Here is a 22,949-nt window from a genome sequence, read left to right as displayed (position 1 = left end):
GACATGACTGGGGAGGTGAGGGGATCTGGGAGTGTCACAGTGATATCACTTATATCTGTAGTAATAATACAGGGACATGACTGGGGAGGTGAGGGGATCTGGGAGTGTCACAGTGACATCACTTATATCTATAGTAATAATACAGGGACATGACTGGGGAGGTGAGGGGATCTGGGAGTGTCAGTGACATCACTTATATCTATAGTAATAATACAGGGACATGACTGGGGAGGTGAGGGGATTTGGGAGTGTCACAGTGATATCACTTATATCTATAGTAATAATACAGGGACATGACTGGGGAGGTGAGGGGATCTGGGAGTGTCACAGTGACATCACTTATATCTATAGTAATAATACAGGGACATGACTGGGGAGGTGAGAGGGTCTCATAGTGTCACAGTGACATCACTTATATCTATAGTAATAATACAGGGACATGACTGGGGAGGTGAGGGGATCTGGGAGTGTCACAGTGACATCACTTATATCTATAGTAATAATACAGGGACATGACTGGGGAGGTGAGGGGATCTGGGAGTGTCACAGTGACATCACTTATATCTATAGTAATAATACAGGGACATGACTGGGGAGGTGAGGGGATCTGGGAGTGTCACAGTGACATCACTTATATCTATAGTAATAATACAGGGACATGACTGGGGAGGTGAGAGGGTCTCATAGTGTCACAGTGACATCACTTATATCTATAGTAATAATACAGGGACATGACTGGGGAGGTGAGGGGATCTGGGAGTGTCACAGTGACATCACTTATATCTATAGTAATACAGGGACATGACTGGGGAGGTGAGGGGATCTGGGAGTATCACAGTGACATCACTTATATCTATAGTAATAATACAGGGACATGACTGGGGAGGTGAGGGGATCTGGGAGTGTCACAGTGACATCACTTATATCTATAGTAATAATACAGGGACATGACTGGGGAGGTGAGAGGGACTGGGAGTGTCACAGTGATATCACTTATATCTATAGTAATAATACAGGGACATGACTGGGGCGGTGAGGGGATCTGGGAGTGTCACAGTGACATCACTTATATCTATAGTAATAATACAGGGACATGACTGGGGAGGTGAGGGGATCTGGGAGTGTCACAGTGACATCACTTATATCTATAGTAATAATACAGGGACATGACTGGGAAGGTGAGGGGATCTGGGAGTGTCACAGTGACATCACTTATATCTATAGTAATAATACAGGGACATGACTGGGGAGGTGAGGGGATCTGGGAGTGTCACAGTGACATCACTTATATCTATAGTAATAATACAGGGACATGACTGGGGAGGTGAGGGGATCTGGGAGTGTCACAGTGACATCACTTATCTATAGTAATAATACAGGGACATGACTGGGGAGGTGAGGGGATCTGGGGGAGTCACAGTGACATCACTTATATCTATAGTAATAATACAGGGACATGACTGGGAAGGTGAGGGGATCTGGGGGAGTCACAGTGACATCACTTATATCTATAGTAATAATACAGGGACATGACTGGGGAGGTGAGGGGATCTGGGAGTGTCACACTGACATCACTTATATCTATAGTAATAATACAGGTACATGACTGGGGAGGTGAAGGGATCTGGGAGTGTCACAGTGACATCACTTATATCTATAGTAATAATACAGGGACATGACTGGGGAGGTGAGGGGAGTGTCACAGTGACATCACTTATATCTATAGTAATAATACAGGGACATGACTGGGGAGGTGAGGGGATCTGGGAGTGTCACAGTGACATCACTTATATCTATAGTAATAATACAGGGACATGACTGGGGAGGTGAGGGGATCTGGGAGTGTCACAGTGACATCACTTATATCTATAGTAATAATACAGGGACATGACTGGGGAGGTGAGAGGGATCTGGGAGTGTCACAGTGACATCACTTATATCTGTAGTAATAATACAGGGACATGACTGGGGAGGTGAGGGGATCTGAGAGTGTCACAGTGATATCACTTATATCTATAGTAATAATACAGGGACATGACTGGGGAGGTGAGGGGATCTGAGAGTGTCACAGTGATATCACTTATATCTGTAGTAATAATACAGGGACATGACTGGGGAGGTGAGGGGATCTGGGAGCGTCACAGTGACATCACTTATATCTATAGTAATAATACAGGGACATGACTGGGGAGGTGAGGGGATCTGGGAGCGTCACAGTGACATCACTTATATCTATAGTAATAATACAGGGACATGACTGGGGAGGTGAGGGGATCTGGGAGTGTCACAGCGACATCACTTATATCTATAGTAATAATACAGGGACATGACTGGGGAGGTGAGAGGGTCTGGGAGTGTCACAGCGACATCACTTATATCTATAGTAATAATACAGGGACATGACTGGGGAGGTGAGGGGATCTGAGAGTGTCACAGTGATATCACTTATATCTGTAGTAATAATACAGGGACATGACTGGGGAGGTGAGGGGATCTGGGAGCGTCACAGTGACATCACTTATATCTATAGTAATAATACAGGGACATGACTGGGGAGGTGAGGGGATCTGGGGGTGTCACAGTGATATCACTTATATACATAGTAATAATACAGGGACATGACTGGGGAGGTGAGAGGGTCTGGGAGTGTCACAGTGACATCACTTATATCTATAGTAATAATACAGGGACATGACTGGGGAGGTGAAGGGATCTGAGAGTGTCACAGTGACATCACTTATATCTATAGTAATAATACAGGGACATGACTGGGGAGGTGAGAGGATCTGGGAGTGTCACAGTGACATCACTTATATCTATAGTAATAATACAGGGACATGACTGGGGAGGTGAGGGGATGTGGGAGTGTCACAGTGACATCACTTATATCTATAGTAATAATACAGGGACATGACTGGGGAGGTGAGGGGATCTGGGAGTGTCACAGTGACATCACATAACTATAGTAATAATACAGGGACATGACTGGGGAGGTGAGGGGATCTGGGAGTGTCACAGTGACATCACTTATATCTATAGTAATAATACAGGGACATGACTGGGGAGGTGAGAGGATCTGGGAGTGTCACAGTGACATCACTTATATCCATAGTAATAATACAGAGACATGACTGGGGAGGTGAGGGGATCTGGGGGTGTCACAGTGACATCACTTATATCTATAGTAATAATACAGGGACATGACTGGGGAGGTGAGGGGATCTGGGAGTGTCACAGTGACATCACTAATATCTATAGTAATAATACAGGGACATGACAGGGGAGGTGAGGGGATGTGGGAGTGTCACAGTGATATCACTTATATCTATAGTAATAATACAGGGACATGACTGGGGAGGTGAGAGGATCTGCGAGTGTCACAGGGACATTACTTATACCTATAGTAATAATACAGGGACATGACTGTGTAGGTGAGGGGATCTGGGGGTGTCACAGTGACATCACTTATATCTATAGTAATAATACAGGGACATGACTGGGGAGGTGAGAGGGTCTCATAGTGTCACAGTGACATCACTTATATCTATAGTAATAATACAGGGACATGACTGGGGAGGTGAGGGGATCTGGGAGTGTCACAGTGACATCACTTATATCTATAGTAATAATACAGGGACATGACTGGGGAGGTGAGAGGGTCTCATAGTGTCACAGTGACATCACTTATATCTATAGTAATAATACAGGGACATGACTGGGGAGGTGAGGGGATCTGGGAGTGTCACAGTGACATCACTTATATCTATAGTAATACAGGGACATGACTGGGGAGGTGAGGGGATCTGGGAGTATCACAGTGACATCACTTATATCTATAGTAATAATACAGGGACATGACTGGGGAGGTGAGGGGATCTGGGAGTGTCACAGTGACATCACTTATATCTATAGTAATAATACAGGGACATGACTGGGGAGGTGAGAGGGACTGGGAGTGTCACAGTGATATCACTTATATCTATAGTAATAATACAGGGACATGACTGGGGCGGTGAGGGGATCTGGGAGTGTCACAGTGACATCACTTATATCTATAGTAATAATACAGGGACATGACTGGGGAGGTGAGGGGATCTGGGAGTGTCACAGTGACATCACTTATATCTATAGTAATAATACAGGGACATGACTGGGGAGGTGAGGGGATCTGGGCGTGTCACAGTGACATCACTTATATCTATAGTAATAATACAGGGACATGACTGGGGAGGTGAGGGGATCTGGGAGTGTCACAGTGACATCACTTATCTATAGTAATAATACAGGGACATGACTGGGGAGGTGAGAGGATCTGGGAGTGTCACAGTGACATCACTTATATCTATAGTAATAATACAGGGACATGACTGGGGAGGTGAGGGGATCTGGGAGTGTCACAGTGACATCACTTATATCTATAGTAATAATACAGGGACATGACTGGGGAGGTGAGGGGATCTGGGAGTGTCACAGTGACATCACTTATATCTATAGTAATAATACAGGGACATGACTGGGGAGGTGAGGGGATCTGGGAGTGTCACAGTGACATCACTTATATCTATAGTAATAATACAGGGACATGACTGGGGAGGTGAGGGTATCTGGGGGAGTCACAGTGACATCACTTATATCTATAGTAATAATACAGGGACATGACTGGGAAGGTGAGGGTATCTGGGGGAGTCACAGTGACATCACTTATATCTATAGTAATAATACAGGGACATGACTGGGGAGGTGAGGGGATCTGGGAGTGTCACAGTGACATCACTTATATCTATAGTAATAATACAGGGACATGACTGGGGAGGTGAGGGGATCTGGGAGTGTCACAGTGACATCACTTATCTTTAGTAATAATACAGGGACATGACTGGGGAGGTGAGGGGATCTGGGAGTGTATATAGTGATATTTGGTTTCACCCCTAATTAACAGGGTTACACAGTAGTGAAGAAAACATCTGGTGAGTGTGAGACACCCAGCAGCCGTCCCCGTGTGTTAGGAGGATTGAACAGGACCCAGAGCCCCATCACGGTGCCTCTACCTCACTCGCTGATACATGAGAGAGACAATGACCATAAGATCCTGGAACTCACCAACAAGATCATTCAGCTGCTGACTGGAGAGGTGACTGCTGGGAATGGGACATTATACAGTAACACCGAGGGATGTGTCTGGGTGATGACTGGAGAGGTGATTGCTGGGAATGGGACATTATACAGTAACACCGGGGGATGTGTCTGGGTGGTGACTGCTGGGAATGGGACATTATACAGTAACACCAGGGGATGTGTCTGGGTGGTGACTGGAGAGGTGACTGCTGGGAATGGGACATTATACAGTAACACCAGGGGATGTGTCTGGGTGATGACTGGAGTGGTGACTGCTGGGAATGGGACATTACACAGTAACACTGGGGGATGTGTCTGGGTGATGACTGGAGAGGTGACTGCTGGGAATAGGACATTATACAGTAACACCAGGGGATGTGTCTGGGTGATGACTGGAGAGGTGACTGCTGGGAATCGGACATTATACAGTAACACCAGGGGATGTGTCTGGGTGATGACTGGAGAGGTGACTGCTGGGAATAGGACATTATACAGTAACACCATGGGATGTGTCTGGGTGCTGACTGGAGAGGTGACTGCTGGGAACGGCGTGGTGTCTGGGTGATGACTGGAGAGGTGACTGCTGGGAATGGGACATTATACAGTAACACCGGGGGATGTGTCTGGGTGATGACTGGAGAGGCGACTGCTGGGAATGGGACATTATACAGTAACACCAGGGGATGTGTCTGGGTGATGACTGGAGAGGCGACTGCTGGGAATGGGACATTATACAGTAACACCAGGGGATGTGTCTGGGTGATGACTGGAGAGGCGACTGCTGGGAATGGGACATTATACAGTAACACCAGGGGATGTGACTGGGTGATGACTGGAGAGGCGACTGCTGGGAATGGTACATTATACAGTAACACCAGGGGATGTGTCTGGGTGATGACTGGAGAGGCGACTGCTGGGAATGGGACATTACACAGTAACACCAGGGGATGTGTCTGGGTGATGACTGGAGAGGTGACTGCTGGGAATAGGACATTATACAGTAACACCAGGGGATGTGTCTGGGTGATTACTGTATCATTGTGTGTGTCAGGTTCCTATAAGGTGTCAGGATGTCACTTTCTATGTCTCCATGCAGGAGGGGGAGTATATAGAGGAACACACGGGTCTGTACAGTGACGTGATGATGGAGAATCATCGGCCCCTCACATCACTGGGTAAGAGGAGACTGTCATTTATTGTACAGCGGAGAGCAGGTATGGGGGCCCCCTATATACACACCACCTGATAATCACATATATACAATGTACTCAGTCATTGTGTGTCTCCTACAGATGGACCCAGTAACAGGAAGACCCCAGAGAGATGTCCCCGTCCTCTATATTCCCAGGATTGTACAGAGGAGAATCACTGGTTTCCACAGGAACATCTGGTAGGTTGGAGTTAGGGTCTCACTAATATACCACAGTGTCTGTCACTATATGATATGTAGAGAAGCTGTGTGTGTCTTATTTACTGGAATTCTTCTACTTAATGTGAATTAATGAAATCAGAAATGTTTTTGGGTGGAACGCCTCGAAACCTGTGATGAGAGGCCATATTATTGGCTATGTCACTCACCGTCGTAGGAAATTGCTTAATAAATTAAAAGAACTTAGACATTATCATGAACATATTCCTATTTTATACAATACCCCACGGAAGACAACAAAAATAAATATAAAGAAGCCAAGTTGCTTTATGATAATGCCTGTGAGGAACAAGCCTCATTAGGTGTCACATTTCAAAAACAAAGATATTTCAAATGGGGTAACAGATCTGGCAAACTATTAGCCTCCATGCTTAAACAACACACGACCCCCAAACATATCACGAAAATACTTTCTGACACCTCAGTGATTCTTGCGGACCCCAATAAAGTAGCGGAGGAGTTCCTTCAGTATTACCGGCAACTCTATGAACTCCCGAACACTGATCAGAATTTAGCGATTGAATTCCTGCGTCAGGCAGGACTCCCTACACTCAATGAGGAGGAGCGCTCTAGTTTGGACAACCCAATAACTGAGGAAGAAATTAAAAGTATTATTAACTCCTTACCAGGAGGAAAAACCCCGCGCCCTGACGGATTGAGCGCGGAATACTATAAGATGCTACTACCATACATAACCCCATACCTTAAAGATTTGTTCAACTCCATACTAAATGGTAATACAGCCCCACCACAATTTAATGTGGCTCGTATTATAGTTCTCCCTAAGCCTAACCGTGACCCTACCTTAACTTCATCCTATCGCCCCATCTCCTTGTTAAACCAAGACTTAAAAATATTCTCCAAATTAATAGCACAAAGATTACAGCCTATCCTTTCTAGAATTATACACCCATCTCAAACAGGCTTTATAAAAGGGAGACACTCCGTGCACAACATAAGAACCCTTATAGCGGCAATGACACACTCATCAGGCTAAAGAATTATCCAACATCATTGTCAGCTGTGATGCCGATAAGGCTTTTGACAAGGTTTACTGGTCTCACTTGTTAAGAATTTTTCACTTACAACATTTTGGTCCAAATTTTATTCATGTTTTTAAGGCGTTCTATAATTCCCCATCTGCATTCTTGACAATAAACAATCTGAATACCAAACATTTTACTTTACACAGAGGAACACGTCAAGGCTGCTCGTTATCCCCCCTGCTATTTAACTTAGCAATTGACCCACTAATAAGACATTTTGTACAGCAGGGGGGATGAAAGGGTATAACTATAGCTATCCAAGAACTCAAAGTTTCAGCCTTCGCTGATGACTTATTATTGTACTTCCAGAACCCCAGACAGGCTATCCCATTACCACAAAATGCACTTAATATATTTGGATCCATAGCGGGATTTCAGGTTAACACTGTCAAAACGGAGGCTTTAGCTTTCTACCCGCAAGCAGGTGATAACTGGGGTACACTTTCCCTTTTAAATGGGCTTCTTCACAAATAAGCTACTTGGGCATCAATATACCTGCTCACCCCTCCCAATTATATGCTGCCAACCATGGAGGAATTCTGGCTCAAATGTTGAGAGATTTTAAGACATGGTCTACCTTACCCCTATCTTATATTGGACGCTGTCATGTTGTGAAAATGGTGAGTTTTCCTCGCATCCTATATATAATTCAAATGTTACCCTTACTATTCAAGAGAAAAGATCTCCGACTCTTGAATAAGGAGATGCGAAGATTTGTCTGGGCAGGAAAGAGACCCAGAATCTCTCTTTTTAAACATCAACAAACCACTGATTTGGGTGGGGTGAACTTGCCATGTATTAAAACTTATTCCTTGGCGGCTAATTACCGGTTTGCCATGGACTGGATCGGTGGCCATAGTAATTTTAGCAATTATGGTATTGAACAAGCGTTTAGCCCTGGAACACATCTGGCAGCTCTATTACATATGCATTCGTCTAATATCCCAGCAGACATTAAAGAGAATATACTTTTATCCACCACATGTGCAGCCTGGAGACAAACCCGTTCAACATTAAAATTATCCTGGTCCCATACTCTTTTTCTCCCATTGTCAGATAACCCCCTTTTCCCTGGAGGTTGGGCATCTCCTTACACGAAGACCTGGTCCCTTCATGGTTTAAGATACTTATATCATATGATAGATGGTAACACTCAGCAACCATATTCCCATAACCAGCTTCAGCAACAATTCCCTAACCTACTTATTCCTATTTTTCCCTATTTACAAGCATCTAGCTACTTACAAAGAACAATGAGAGTACTTACAGAGGCAGACACGCAATTTAGGCTAGATGAAATGCTACGGCTTCGGCTGGGTGATCCCTTCCCCTCTTCCAATATATATTCATATATAAGACCCATAATGGATTTATCTAAAATAACGGGTGGATTGGCCAAGTGGAAAAATGACTTCCCTGAGTTGGATTTACCTTTCCTAACCCAAGCCACCAAAAGACTAAACAAAGATTTAATTTCCATTTCATATGCAGAAATGAATTACAAAATTCTACACAGGACACATTATACCCCTAGATTACAATACTTAGGGCCTGATTCAGACCCACTCGCGAGCGGCTGTCCGCTCGCAAGTGGGTCGATGTTATGGACTGAGCATGCGCACGACGGAGGGAGCTCCGTCGTGCGCATGCGCCAGACGCGACGAGCGAAGGAAAGTCCTTTGCTCGTTGTGTCCGATCAAAGGGGGCATGCTGTCAATGTTGATTGACAGCACGCCCCCTTTGGTGGGCGTGCCGGGGGCGTGCCTCCCTGATGGGGGCGTTCCCACGGGAACGCCTCCCGTCAAAAGCCGGCTCACTGACATCACTAGTCACTAGTGATGTCAGTGGGAGTGATTTTGGCTCTGATAGAGCCAAAATCACTCCGGAGCTTGCGGTTGAAAACCTCAACCGCAGGCTCCAGCTCGCAATTTCGATGGTCGCGATGGTCACGACCATCGCTGCCATCACAATGCACGCTCGTATAGCCTGTGGGTGGTGACCCACAGCTATACGAGCGTCCAGGAGGACGCTCCATTTTCATGGAGCCCGGCCCTCATTCAGAGCGTGCGCTCTGCTCAGAGCATACGGCTCTGAATGAGGGCCTTAATCCACAAACGCTGACTGCTTTAAATGCAAATCTCCTGATGCTGATATCTACCATGGTCTATGGTCATGCCCATATGTTAAACAGTTTTGGGAACAGGTTTATTTATATATTAAAAATACACTACACATAGACTTTTTGATGACTCCAGAATGGGCCTTTTGGAGTAAATATGAATCTTCTTCTGTATACATATTAAACAAATCGTAAAAACTTCTATTGACAAAAATAGCAGCTACAGCCAAAAAAACAATCTTATCCTGCTGGATAGAACCTAATGCACCTTCCCTTAGTCTGATGATGCCAAGAATACTTTACTTATTTAACATGGATTGGTCTTCCACAACTCTAGACAAAGAAAAGTTAGCAGGGAAATTTTTCTCAATATGGCTTCCTTTAATACATACATTAACACCCGAACAGAAATCGGCTCTGAAACGTAGTTTTCAGTGGACGACTTGGTACAATTTAACAGTTATAGAAGGACAAGCACTCTTTTAATACAAAGAAAAATTAAAAATAATCTATTTTAATTGGTTACAGTCATATTTTTCTAAAGGTAAGGCTTTGTGTTTATAAATATGTTGATGTTTAATTATAATTGTCATATAGGATATTATTACTCCAGGAGTTGGTTGGAGTTGTACAAGAGGACAAAACAAAATCTGTATTTTCAAACTGAATTTATCGTAATAACATTGTATATTACAACAAGAATCCTACAATATTGTAACTTTGTTGAATTTATGTCAATAAATAAAAAATGTTATTCAAAAAAAATGTTTTTGGGGGGTTATTAGGGTGAAGTCCTGTCTGATAATAAGGCAGAAGATATAGAGGGAGAAGAAGAGACGTATTTGACTGATATGAAGGCAGAAGATATAGAGGGAGAAGAAGAGACGTATGTGACTGATATGAAGGCAGAAGATATAGAGGGGGAAGAAGAGACGTATGTGACTGATATGAAGGCAGAAGATATAGAGGGAGAAGAAGAGACGTATGTGACTGATATGAAGGCAGAAGATATAGAGGGAGAAGAAGAGACGTATGTGACTGATAATAAGGCAGAATATACAGGGGGAGAAGAAGAGACACATGTGAGGGTTGATCAGAAGTGTAAGGAGGAGGAAATCCCTACAGATATCCGCACAGGTTAGTAATAAACACTTATTACATAAGTCACATATTCCACTTTCTCAGTCACTACAACACACCCGTCCTCAATTTATATGAGACATGGAGAGTGCAATCGGGATGCGTTTATGATGCCGGCGGTCGCTATGCCGACCGACGGCATCTCCATTACAGAATCCCGGCGAGGGTTAATTAACCTACGCCGGGAGACCGGCGCCCGGCATCCCGATCGAAGGGATGCCGAGCGCAGACAGCCGTGCAGGGGGGGGGAGGGTTAGGTTTAGAGTTCCGGGGGGTGACTTAGGGTTAGGCCCCCCCCGGAGGTTCGGTTTAGGCTAAGGGGAGGGAGGGTTACGGTTAGACACCCCCGGAGGGAACAGGGTTAGGCACCCCCCCTGGGGACTTAGGTTTAGATGGTGGGGAAAGGGGGGATTAGGGTTAGGCACAGGGGGGGGGGGGGGTTAGGGTTAGGGGGTAGATTAGGTTAGATCATACTTACCTTATAGACGATCGGGATTTCCATCCACGTCAGGCTGGCTCTGCAGGGATTTGAACCGCCGGCCACGCGGCTGCCGGTGAAACGTATGTATTCCGTGCAATCAGACCATGATGTAATGTCTTAGTCTTTAATGGATGTAATATTTTACTCATACCAGACAGTAGAACAAATGCCGGATAGTAATAGTAGTATATAGCTAGTGTAAATATGTGACTCCTCACCACACTGCTATTGGCTGCTTTCCACACTGGCTCCTCCCGCTGCGATGAACCATTCCTCTGAGGTAAGTCAGTAGATAATCGCATGATCTAAGTCACTACTGGTTCCATTGTGGCATGTTTCTCTAGTAGTACCGTTGCGGTTTCATTAGTTTGTGAGGGTTAATGGGCACATTTTAAATCCCCCTATAAACTGTATATATATATATATATATATATATATATATATAATTAGTCACCAGTGGTCACATGAAGTATTGCGCTTTGGTTTCCTTTGATATAATGTATCACTTCTCTTGGCTTTGATAGTCTGAGGAGACCTGGACACCGTGACGTCTCCTTAGATCCAGACAAGGCTGCTGCTTGTCCTTTGTTAGCTATGCTTTATGCACACAATAGGCGGTGGCTCCCCAGTTAAGCTGGGTGCACACCTATTCTATCCCCGGCTGATCGGGTTAAACGCTGCCTGTAAACACCGTACACACACAGCTCAGTGTGTACGGACTTTTGTGGGATCGGGAAGTCTGGCCAAGAAATATCAAACAGCACATAAGATGCGACCTCTCGATCCCGACTGCTGCAGGAGCATTATAAGCCGCTTATCAGCTAACTCTCCACCAACGGTAGTACATGCACACCTGTACAATCACAGGTGATCGGCCCGAGGATTGTATAGGTGTGTGTCAAGCTTTATACAGCATATTGCTACAAAGAGTAACACATCAACTCTTTATCCAGCTGCACAAACACCAAGGCCATAAACAGCTTGTTTATGTATATCTTAGACGTAGTACATTTGTGTGCCAGAAAACCTGAGACAGCCGCATTCCCAGCACATGCCACCACCCCCCCCCCCCGCTTTAGATGGTATCTTCCACAATTGAAGTAATATATCTAGGCAGATATCTCTGCAGCCCGTTGTCGTATAATCAGCAGTGATGATCTCAATCTTCAGGATTTAAGCGACTTTGAACAAGGCTTGATAGTCGGTGTCAGAGTAATGGGTCACTACATCTCCAAAATCTACACGAAATCTGGACACTGTGACTACACAACCTCAGGGAAGACCCTGCTGTAGTGTATGACACTGCTGTACCAGACATAAACTCTGACAGCAACATCTGGCACACATTGTAACATCCGACGGGAGTGCGACATTGCTGCAGAGAGTGGCAGGGAACGCCCCCAGACCTGCAACACCCCCAGACAGACCGAAGCCCAGTGGATAATTTGCAACCATTCATGGGAGCTGGCTTTATCAGCACAACAAAGCGCCATCGCACAGGTATAAACAGTATAATCTCCTTTGCTCTGCCTCCATGCCTATGGGTGAGAAACCTGGATCCCACCACCTTGTCGTTACTTTATGATCTTCCCTCCAATCCTCTGTTTCCCAAAATCTCCCACCTAACCCGTCTGCGGGTGGAGATTTGGGGGATGAGGACTGATGGCCTTGCTCTACTACAGCAAACATTCCTGCTGTCCTATTGGAAATGAGAAACCTATGGAAGGTCGTTTGGGAGGGTGTCCAAGAGGTGCTTTCTGAGTACCAGTATTGGTCAACGGTATGCAGGCGGGAAGCCAGGCGGACCTAATCCCGACAGCCGGCTTCCTGACTGCTTAATCCCGGTGAGGGTTAAATGACAGGTGTCTAAATTTAGACGCCTGTCATTTTACCGACACCAGGAGACCGGCGCCCGGCATCCCGATTGAAGTGATGCCTAGCGCGGATAGCCGCCGGGGGGGAGGGTTAGGTTATGGGCTCCTGGGGGAAACATAGGGTTAGGGACCCCCCAGGAGGTTAGGGTTAGGCTAGGGGGAGGGAGGGTTAGGGTTAGGCACCCCCGGGGGGAGGTTAGGGTGAGGCTAGGGGGAGGGAGGGTTAGGGTTAGGCACCCCCGGGGGGAGGTTAGGGTGAGGGAGGGTTAGGGTTAGGCACCCCCGGGGGGAGGTTAGGGTGAGGCTAGGGGGAGGGAGGGTTAGGGTTAGGCACCCCCCGGGGGACAGGTTTAGGCGGTTGGGAAGGGGGGGTTAAGTTTAAGCACTTAGAGTGAAGGATTAGGGTTAGACACTGGGGGGAAGGTTAGGGTTAGGCACCCCTAAAGGAGGATTAGGGGGTAGAATTAGGTTAGACAATACTTACCTTGGATGATCGGGATTTCCTCCTCTGCCGGGATGCCACTTTCGGGATTAGAACCGCCGGGCATGGGTCCGGCGGTAAATCATACCGATTCCTGGTCAACAACTTGTATAATTGTTTACTCACTTATATGGCAAATACAGTGGGCTAATGTGGCAAGACGCCGGAAATGGCTAATGTGGCAAGACGCCGGAAAAGCCGGCAGACCCAGCTTCGGTGTGAACAGCGCCGACTCGGGAATATCCTGGGTCAGCGCTGGGGAAAATCTGGGTCTGATCCGGATTGGAACCCTGTTCCAACCTCCGGGTCAGACCCGAAATTTCGGTATAAAAGCAGTATAAGATTACTTATCCGAACCACGGTCTGATAATTCTGTACCTTCAATTTCTGTGTACAGTACGTAGCCATCTGACCTGGCATATTATATAGAAATTCAAAGGTCATGATCTGTTGAAGCTCTAATCTCTGATTATATGGTGGATGTTAAATTCACCACGTCTTAATGAGAGACTGATTTAAACAATATAGATCTTTATCTTATAAGCGCTGGAAGTGTTGGGTCACTTGTAAGATCTCCTTAATTAGCTTCGTTCACATGAATTGTAACCCCATATGTTTCTTGATTCTATACCTCTGCATTATTTTCCATGCATTAATATGCTGATAATATCGGTGAATCCGGAAAGTATTCACAGCGCTTCACTTCTTCCACATTTTGTTATGTTACAGCCTTATTCCAAAATGGAATAAATTTATTTTGGTCCTCAAAAATCTACACACAATACCCCATAATGACAACGTGTAAAAAGTTTTTTTGAGATTTTTGCAAATTTAATAATAAAAAAGAACAAAGAAATCACATGTACATAAGTATTCACAGCCTTTGCTTAATACTTTGTTGATGCACCTTTGGCAGCAATTACAGCCTCAAGTCTTTTTGAATATGATGCCACAAGCTTGGCACACCTATCTTTGGGCAGTTTCGCGCATTCCTCTTTGCAGCACCTCTGAAGCGCCATCAGGTTGGATGGGAAGCGTCGGTGCACAGCCATTTTCAGATCTCTCCAGAGATGTTCAATCGGATTCAAGTCTGGGCTCTGGCTGGGCCACTCAAGGACATGCACAGAGTTGTCCTGAAGCCACTCCTGTGATATCTTGGCTGTGTGCTCAGGGTCATTGTCCTGCTGAAAGATGAACCGTCGCCCTAGTCTGAGGTCAAGAGCGCTCTGGAGCAGGTTTTCATCCAGGATGTCTCTGTACATTGCTGCATTCATCTTTCCATCTATCCTGACTAGTCTCCCAGTTCCTGCCGCTGAAAAACATCCCCACAGCATGATGCTGCCACCACCATGCTTCACAGTAGGGATGGTATTGGCCTGGTGATGAGCAGTGCCTGGTTTCCTCCAAAGATAATGCCTGGCATTCACACCAAAGAGTTCAATCTTTGTCTCATCAGACTAGAGAATTTTGTTTCTCATGGTCTGATAGTCCTTCAGGTGCATTTTGGCAAACTCCAGACAGGCTGCCATGTGCTTATTACAAAGGAGTGGCTTCCGTCTGACCACTCTACCCTACAGGCCTGATTGGTGGATTGCTGCAGAGATGGTTGTCCTTCTGGAAGGTTCTCCTCTCCACAGAGGAATGTTGTAGCTCTGACAGAGTGACTATCGGGTTCTTGGTCACCTCCCTGACTAGGGTCCTTCTCCCCCGATCGCTCAGTTTAGACGGCCGGCCAACTCTAGGAAGAGTCCTGGTGGTTCCGAACTTCTTCTGTTTATGGATGATGGAGGCCACTGTGCTCATTGGGACCTTCAAAGCAGCAGATATTTTTCTGTACCCTTCCCCAGATTTGTGCCTCGAGACAATCCTGTCTCAGAGGTCTACAGACAATTCCTTGGACTTCATGCTTGGTTTGTGCTCTGACATACACTGTCAAGTGTGGGACCTTATATAGACAGGTGTATGCCTTTCAAAATCATGTCCAATCAACTGAATTTACCACAGGTGGACTCCAATTAAGCTGTAGGAACATCTCAAGGATGATCAGTGGAAACAGGATGCACCTGAGCTCAATTTTGAGCTTCATGGCAAAGGCTGTGCATACTTATCTACGTGTGATTTCTTAGTTTTTTTTTTTTTTCATTAAATTAGCAAAAATCTCAAAACAACTTTTTACACGTTGTCATTATGGGGTATTGTGTGTAGAATGTTGAGGACAAAAATAAATTTATTCCATTTTGGAATAAGACTGTAACATAACAAAATGTGGAAAAAGTGAAGCGCTGTGAATACTTTCCAGATGCACTGTAAGTCAGTATGTATAGGTTCCCACTTAGAGGTAAATTTCACTCCTCTCTTATGGAGGTGTCTGGAGTCATTACTTCCCAGAGTAGTTATAACCGCTCTTACTGCCGGCCGGCTTGTGGGGAACTATAGGCTTCTCCATTCCTAGAAAGCAGGACGACATGTTTCCTTTTTAATGGAACGGAGGCCGGCACCGCCCCACCCTGCCCCCAAACGGCTCATCTGTAAATGGGTCCTGCACATGCAAAGGTCACCCATCATTGGGCTTACATACTGAACTGATCAGGCTCCATGTCACTGGTGTTCTCTTCCAAGGACAGAGCAATGGCTACATATACATAGTACACGCTGGTGATCATATATGTGCCCAGCACCTGCTGCTCTCAGGGAGATAGCAATGGCTACATATATATAGTACACGCCGGTGATCATATATGTGCCCAGCATCTGCTGCTCTCAGGGAGATAGCAATGGCTACATATACATAGTACACGCCGGTGATCATATATGTGCCCAGCACCTGCTGCTCTCAGGGAGATAGCAATGGCTACATATACATAGGGCCTGATTCAGACCTGGTCGCGAGCGCTAAGAGCTCGCAACCGGGTCGATGGTGGCCCAGAGCGCATATGCACGACGGAGCCGGCTCCGGCGTGCGCATGTACGAGATCCGGATAGTGACGGTCACTCCGTCGCTCCGGGTCTCGTAACAAAGGGGACGAGCTGTTGATGTTGAGTGACAGCTCGCCCCCTTTGGTGGGTGGGCCGGGGGGGTGGCTGCCCAAACGGAGATGTTCCCGAGGGAATGCCTACCGTTTGGGGGCGGCCCCACTAACATCACCAGTGATGTCAGTAGGAGAGCTTCCGGCTCAATTTGAGCCGAAAGCTCTCTGGGGCTTGCGGCCACGAGACCCTACCACAAGGGTTTCATCGCAAGCCCGATGGTCGCGATGGTCTTGACCATCGCGACCATCATCATGGCCGCTCGCAATAGCTGTGGGTGGTCACCCACAGCTATGCGAGCGGCTAGGAGGCCGTTCTAAAATAAACAAAAGCCCGGCCCTGATTCAGAGCGAGCGCTCTGTCAGAGCGTCCGGCTCTGAATCAGGGCCATAGTACACGCCGGTGATCATATATGTGCCCATCACTGGCTGCTCTCAGGGCCAAATTCATAGGTTTGATAAGCCATTAATGAAGAAAAAGCAATTAAGGTGTCAATAACATTTTTGGGCAATGCAATTTGCCGGCCTGGTAACTATGGTTAATTCTTTATTGGTGTTATCGCCAGTCTCTTTTCCGGGCCCCTTGAGCAGAAGCAAAGTTTGGTTAGTAGCGCTGTCATCACTGATCACTGCATCTAGCCGGTCATCCAAGGCTGCATGTTAAGCTGGGGCGGGAGGTCGATCTGGGGTGTGGAGCCGGGACTGCAGGGAAGCCTACTGAGCTCTGTGTTTCCTGCAGATGCGGGTGGGAATTTGACCGGTAGCATGACATACCTCCACGTCAGCGAAAGCCCAGCTTGGCAATATGATGCGACCACTCCTGGCAAGTGGTTAAAGATGTGGGTCAAGTATATGGGAGTGTTGTATGGATGGGACAGGTATATAAGGGTGCTATGAGGGGGGTGCAGTATGGATGTGGGATAGGTATAGGGATGCTGTATACAGTGCATCCGGAAAATATTCACAACGCTTCACTTATTCCACATTTTGTTATGTTACAGCCATGAAGCTCAAAATTGAGCTCAGGTGCATGCTGTTTCCACTGATCAACCTTGAGATGTTCCTACGCCTTAATTGGAGTCCACCTGTGGTAAATTCAGTTGATTGGACATGATTTTGAAAGGCATACACCTGTCTATATAAGGTCCCACACTTGACAGTGCATGTCAGAGCACAAACCAAGCATGAAATCCAAGTAATTGTCGGTAGACCTCCGAGACAGGATTGTCTCGAGGCACAAATCTGGGGAAGGGTACAGAAAAATATCTGCTGCTTTGAAGGTCCCAATGAGCGCAGTGGCCTCCATCATCCGTAAATGGAAGAAGTTCGGAACCACCAGGACTCTTCCTAGAGTTAGCCGACCATCTAAACTGAGAGATCAGGGGAGAAGAGCCCTAGTCAGGGAGGTGACCAAGAACCCGATGGTCACTCTATCAGAGCTACAGCATTCCTCTGTGGAGAGAGGAGAACCTTCCAGAAAGACAACCATCTCTGTGGCAATCCACCAATGAGGACTGTATATTAGAGTGGCCAGACGGAAGCCACTCCTTAGTAAAAAGCACATGGCAGTCCACCTGGAGTTTGCCAAAATGCACCTGAAGGACTCTCTTGTCTGATGAGAGAAATTGAACTGTTTTGCGTGAATGCCAGGCGTTATGTTTGGAGCAAACCAGGCACTGCTCATCACCAGGCCAATACCATCCCTACTGTGAAGCATGGTGGTGGCAGCATCATGCTGTGGGGATGATTTTCAGCAGCAGGAACTGGGAGACAAGTGAGGATAGAGGGAAAGATGAATGCAGCAATGTACAGAGATGTCCTGGATAAAAACCTGTTCCAGAGTGCTCTTGACCTCAGACTGGGGCGACGGTTCATCTTTCAGCAGGAGAACGACCCTAAGCACACAGCCAAGATATCAAAGGAATGGCTTCAGGACAACTCTGTGAATGTCCGTGAGTGGCCCAGCCAGGGCCCAGACTTGAATCCGATTGAACATCTCTGGAGAGATCTGAAAATGGCTGTGCACCGACGCTTCCCATCCAACCTGATGGAGCTTGAGAGGTGCTGCAAAGAGGAATGGGCGAAACTGCCCAAAGATAGGTGTGCCAAGCTTGTGGCATCATATTCAAAAAGTCTTGAGGCTGTAATTGTTGCCAAAGGTGCATCAACAAAGTATTGAGCAAAGGCTGTGACTACTTATGTACATGTGATTTCTTAGTTTTTTTTTTTATTATTATTAAATTTGCAAAAATCGCAAAAAAACTTTTTGCACATTGTCATTATAGGGTATTCTGTGTAGTATTTTGAGGACAAAAATGAATTTATTCCATTTTGGAATATGGCTGTAACATAACAAAATGTGGAAATTGTGAAGTGTTGTGAATACTTTCCGGATGCACTGTAGATGGAACAGGTATATGGGGTTGACGTATGGATGTGGGACAGGTATATGGTTGTGCTGTATGGATTGGACAGGTATAGGGTGCTATATGGAATGAACTGGTATATGGGGGTGCTGTATGAATGGTACAGCAACCTATTCCAGGAATGGAATAGGTTTATGGGGCGCTATATAGAATGGACCGGTATATGGGGGCGCTATATGGATGGGACAGGTATATGGGGGGTGCTGTATGGATGGGACAGGTATATGGAGGTGCTGTATGGATGGGACAGGTATATGGAGGTGCTGTATGGATGGGACAGGTATATGGGGGTGCTGTATGGATGTGACAGGTATATGGAGGTTACTGTATGGATGGGTCAGGTATATGGGGTGCTGTATGGATGGGACAGGTATATGGGGGGTGCTGTATGGATGGGACAGGTATATGGGGGTGCTGTATGGATGGGGCAGGTATATGGGGTGCTGTATAGATGGGACAGGTATATGGAGGTGCTGTATGGATGGGACAGGTATATGGGGTGCTGTATGGATGGGACAGGTATATGGGGGTGCTGTATGGATGGGACAGGTATATAGGGGTGCTGTGTGGATGGGGTAGGTATATGGGGGTGCTGTATGGATGGGACAGGTATATAGGGGTGCTGTATGGATGGGACAGGTATATGGGGGTGCTGTATGGATGGGGCAGGTATATGGGGGTGCTGTATAGATGGGATAGGTATATAGGGGTGCTGTGTGGATGGGGTAGGTATATGGGGGTGCTGTATGGATGGGACAGGTATATAGGGGTGCTGTATGAAGAGGACAGGTATATGGGGCTGCTGTGTGGATGGGACAGGTATATGGGGTGCTGTGTGGATGGGACAGGTATATGGGGTGCTGTATGAATGGGACAGGTATATGGGGGTGCTGTATGGATGGGACAGGTATATGGGGCTGCTGTGTGGATGGGGTAGGTATATGCAGATGCTGTGTGGATGGGACAGGTATATGGGGGTGCTGTGTGGATGGGACAGGTACAGTATATGGGGCTGCTCTGTGGATAGGGTAGGTATATGCAGGTGCTGTGTGGATGGGACAGGTATATGGGGGTGCTGTGTGGATGGGATAGGTATATGGGGGTGCTGTATGGATGGGATAGGTATATGGGGGTGCTGTATGGATGGGACAGGTAGATTGGGGTGCTGTATGGAATGGACCGGTATATGGGGGTGCTGTATGGATGGGGTAGATATGTGAAGGCGCTTTATGGAATGGATGGGTATATGGGGGTGGTGTATGGATGGGGCAGGTATATGGGGGTGCTGTATGGATGGGACAGGTATATGGGGGTGCTGTATGGATGGGGCAGGTATATGGGGGTGCGGTATGGATGGGGCAGGTATATGGGGGTGCTGTATGGATGGGGCAGGTATATGGGGGTGCGGTATGGATGGGGAAGGTATATGGAGGTGCTGTATGGATGGGGCAGGTATATGGAGGTGCTGTATGGATGGGACAGGTATATGGGGGTGCGGTATGGACGGGACAGGTATATGGGGGTGCAGTATGGATGGGACAGGTATATGGGGGTGCAGTATGGATGGGACAGGTATATGGGGGTGCTGTATCTATGGGACAGGTATATGGGGGGCTGTATGGATGGGACAGGTATATGGGGGTGCTGTATGGATGGGGCAGGTATATGGGGGTGCGGTATGGATGGGGAAGGTGTTTTAAACATTGCAGGTGGCAGTAATGGGTGTTTTTTTAACACTTTTTTAAAGTGGCTTAAAATTATACCAATCTCATTTTTATGCACCCCTAATTTTACTAGCGAGTATTTTGCTCATATATACTTGTTCTGTCATTTTATAATTTTTTTTCCATATCATTAAAAAATGCTTGTATCAGCCATTTGACACAATTTTAGGACCCTAAACACTTTGATTGTGGCACTAACGGACTTCTATACTGTTACCCAATATTATTTTACCTTTTATGGCGGGTTCTGGCTGATTTACCCATTTTCACCTATACTTAACACCTGTCATCCCAGCAAGAATTAATGGGCTAATGACCACTTCTCAAATTGAATTGCCCGTAAAACGTGACTGCGCATACAGGCGTTAAATGTATTTAATGGGTGATAGACTCGGGCTAAATTTAATAGCCTACGAGCTTCCGATACTGCGGGGATTTATGCGAGACCCCGTTTGTTTACAGTGACTCTCATTTGTATCGCCTTTAAAATGATGGGCACTTTAAACAAACTGGGAGACTCACATAAATACCCCGCAGTGTCGGAAGCTTGCAGGCTATTACATTTAGCCTCTTAAGTTAACATTCGTTAACTTAATGGTTAATTGACTTCCCTCCTATGCCTGCATGTTTCACTCTTTACCAATAATGTACACGATTCTGCTATAAACTACAAGTGTGTCATATTTTAATATTACATATACATGTTAAAAAGGGATGTAGTTTAATCCCCGCGCCGGCATTCCAACCGCTGGCAGCCCAATGGTAAGTAGCGGGGTTAGGGGAAGGGTTAGGTTTAGGCTGCAATTTTATGCAACAATGATCTTAATGCAACAGCACATTTTATAGCTGTATTTTTACCACATGTTGCTTTGATGTTTCAAAGTAAATTCCAGTGGAAATGATTACATCTAAAGCTGTAATCCCTGCTCTATGCATAACGGAATGTAACATTTTAGGTGATGAGTTTTACATTGTACCTTTGAGCATTGTGAGTTTATCCATTTGATGGTGTTATAAGAACTTTTGACAACAGTATTTATTGGACAAGGATATTGATGGGGCATCATTCATATATTTTATTCCCAGCAGATGGATGTGACCGTAGGAATATCTCAAAGGAAAATAAAATTTTATCTTCAGATCATGAAACAGAAGATAATGACATCAAGCAAGATTCTCTGGAAGAAAACTCCATTACCCCAATTATACATCCAGTACCTCACAGTGCAGATGTATCTCCTGATCCTGCTTATAATGAGGAATGTTCTCCTGTTACCTCTATTACAGCTTTTAGAGTAGATAAAGTATTTCCCTCTTCTATCGATGCCAAATGTCTTACACAGAACACAAAGTGTATTACACATCAGCCAGCTAAGGCAGGTGAGAGGCCATTTCCATGTTCTGAGTGTGGGAAATTTTTTACACGGAAATCAAATCTTGTTACACATCAAAGAAGTCACACAGGTGAGAAACCATTTCCATGTCGTGAGTGTGGGAAATGTTTTACACGGAAATCAGCTCTTGTTACACATGAGAGAAGTCACACAGGAGAGAAACCATTTCCATGTTCTGAGTGTGAGAAATGTTTTACACACAAATCACAGCTTGTTATACATCTGAGAAGTCACACAGGTGAGAGGCCATTTCCATGTTTTGAGTGTGAAAAATGTTTTAGACACAAATCACAGCTTGTTAGACATCAGAGCAGTCACACAGGTGAGAAACTATTTCCATGTTCCGAGTGTGGGAAATGTTTTACACAGAAATCACAGCTTGTTATACATCAGAGAAGTCACACAGGTGAGAAACCATTTCCATGTTCTGAGTGTGGGAAATGTTTTACACGGAAATCAGTTCTTGTTACACATGAGAGACGTCACACAGGTGAGAGGCCATTTCCATGTTCTGAGTGTGGGAAATGTTTTACACGGAAATATTTTCTTGTTACACATCAGAGAAGTCACACAGGTGAGAGGCCATTTCCATGCTCTGAGTGTGGAAAATGGTTTACACGGAAATCACATCTTGTTAGACATCAGAGACATCACACGGGAAAAAACATTTCCATTTTCTGAATGTGGGAAATAT

General features: G+C 45.8%; 1 protein-coding gene and 1 pseudogene across 1 annotated transcript in view; one reads left to right on the top strand and one right to left on the bottom strand.

The window, feature by feature from the left end:
- Positions 1-22,949, top strand: part of LOC148501728 (uncharacterized) — a 44,286-nt gene that overhangs the window by 18,176 nt on the left and 3,161 nt on the right. The window contains exons 3-7 of the mRNA XM_088450045.1: positions 4,940-5,131; positions 6,212-6,290; positions 6,408-6,505; positions 10,495-10,846; positions 21,948-22,895. Of these exons, the coding sequence (XP_088306171.1) occupies positions 4,940-5,131; positions 6,212-6,290; positions 6,408-6,505; positions 10,495-10,846; positions 21,948-22,895 (1,669 nt within the window). The remainder of the gene's footprint in view (positions 1-4,939; positions 5,132-6,211; positions 6,291-6,407; positions 6,506-10,494; positions 10,847-21,947; positions 22,896-22,949) is intronic.
- On the bottom strand, positions 19,270-20,841 carry LOC148501729 (uncharacterized; annotated as a pseudogene).

This window comes from Taudactylus pleione, unplaced genomic scaffold, assembly GCF_031769625.1.
Source record: "Taudactylus pleione unplaced genomic scaffold, aTauple2 ptg000504l, whole genome shotgun sequence".
NCBI classification, from domain to species: Eukaryota; Metazoa; Chordata; class Amphibia; order Anura; family Myobatrachidae; genus Taudactylus; species Taudactylus pleione.
This window is presented reverse-complemented; position numbering and strand designations above follow the sequence as displayed.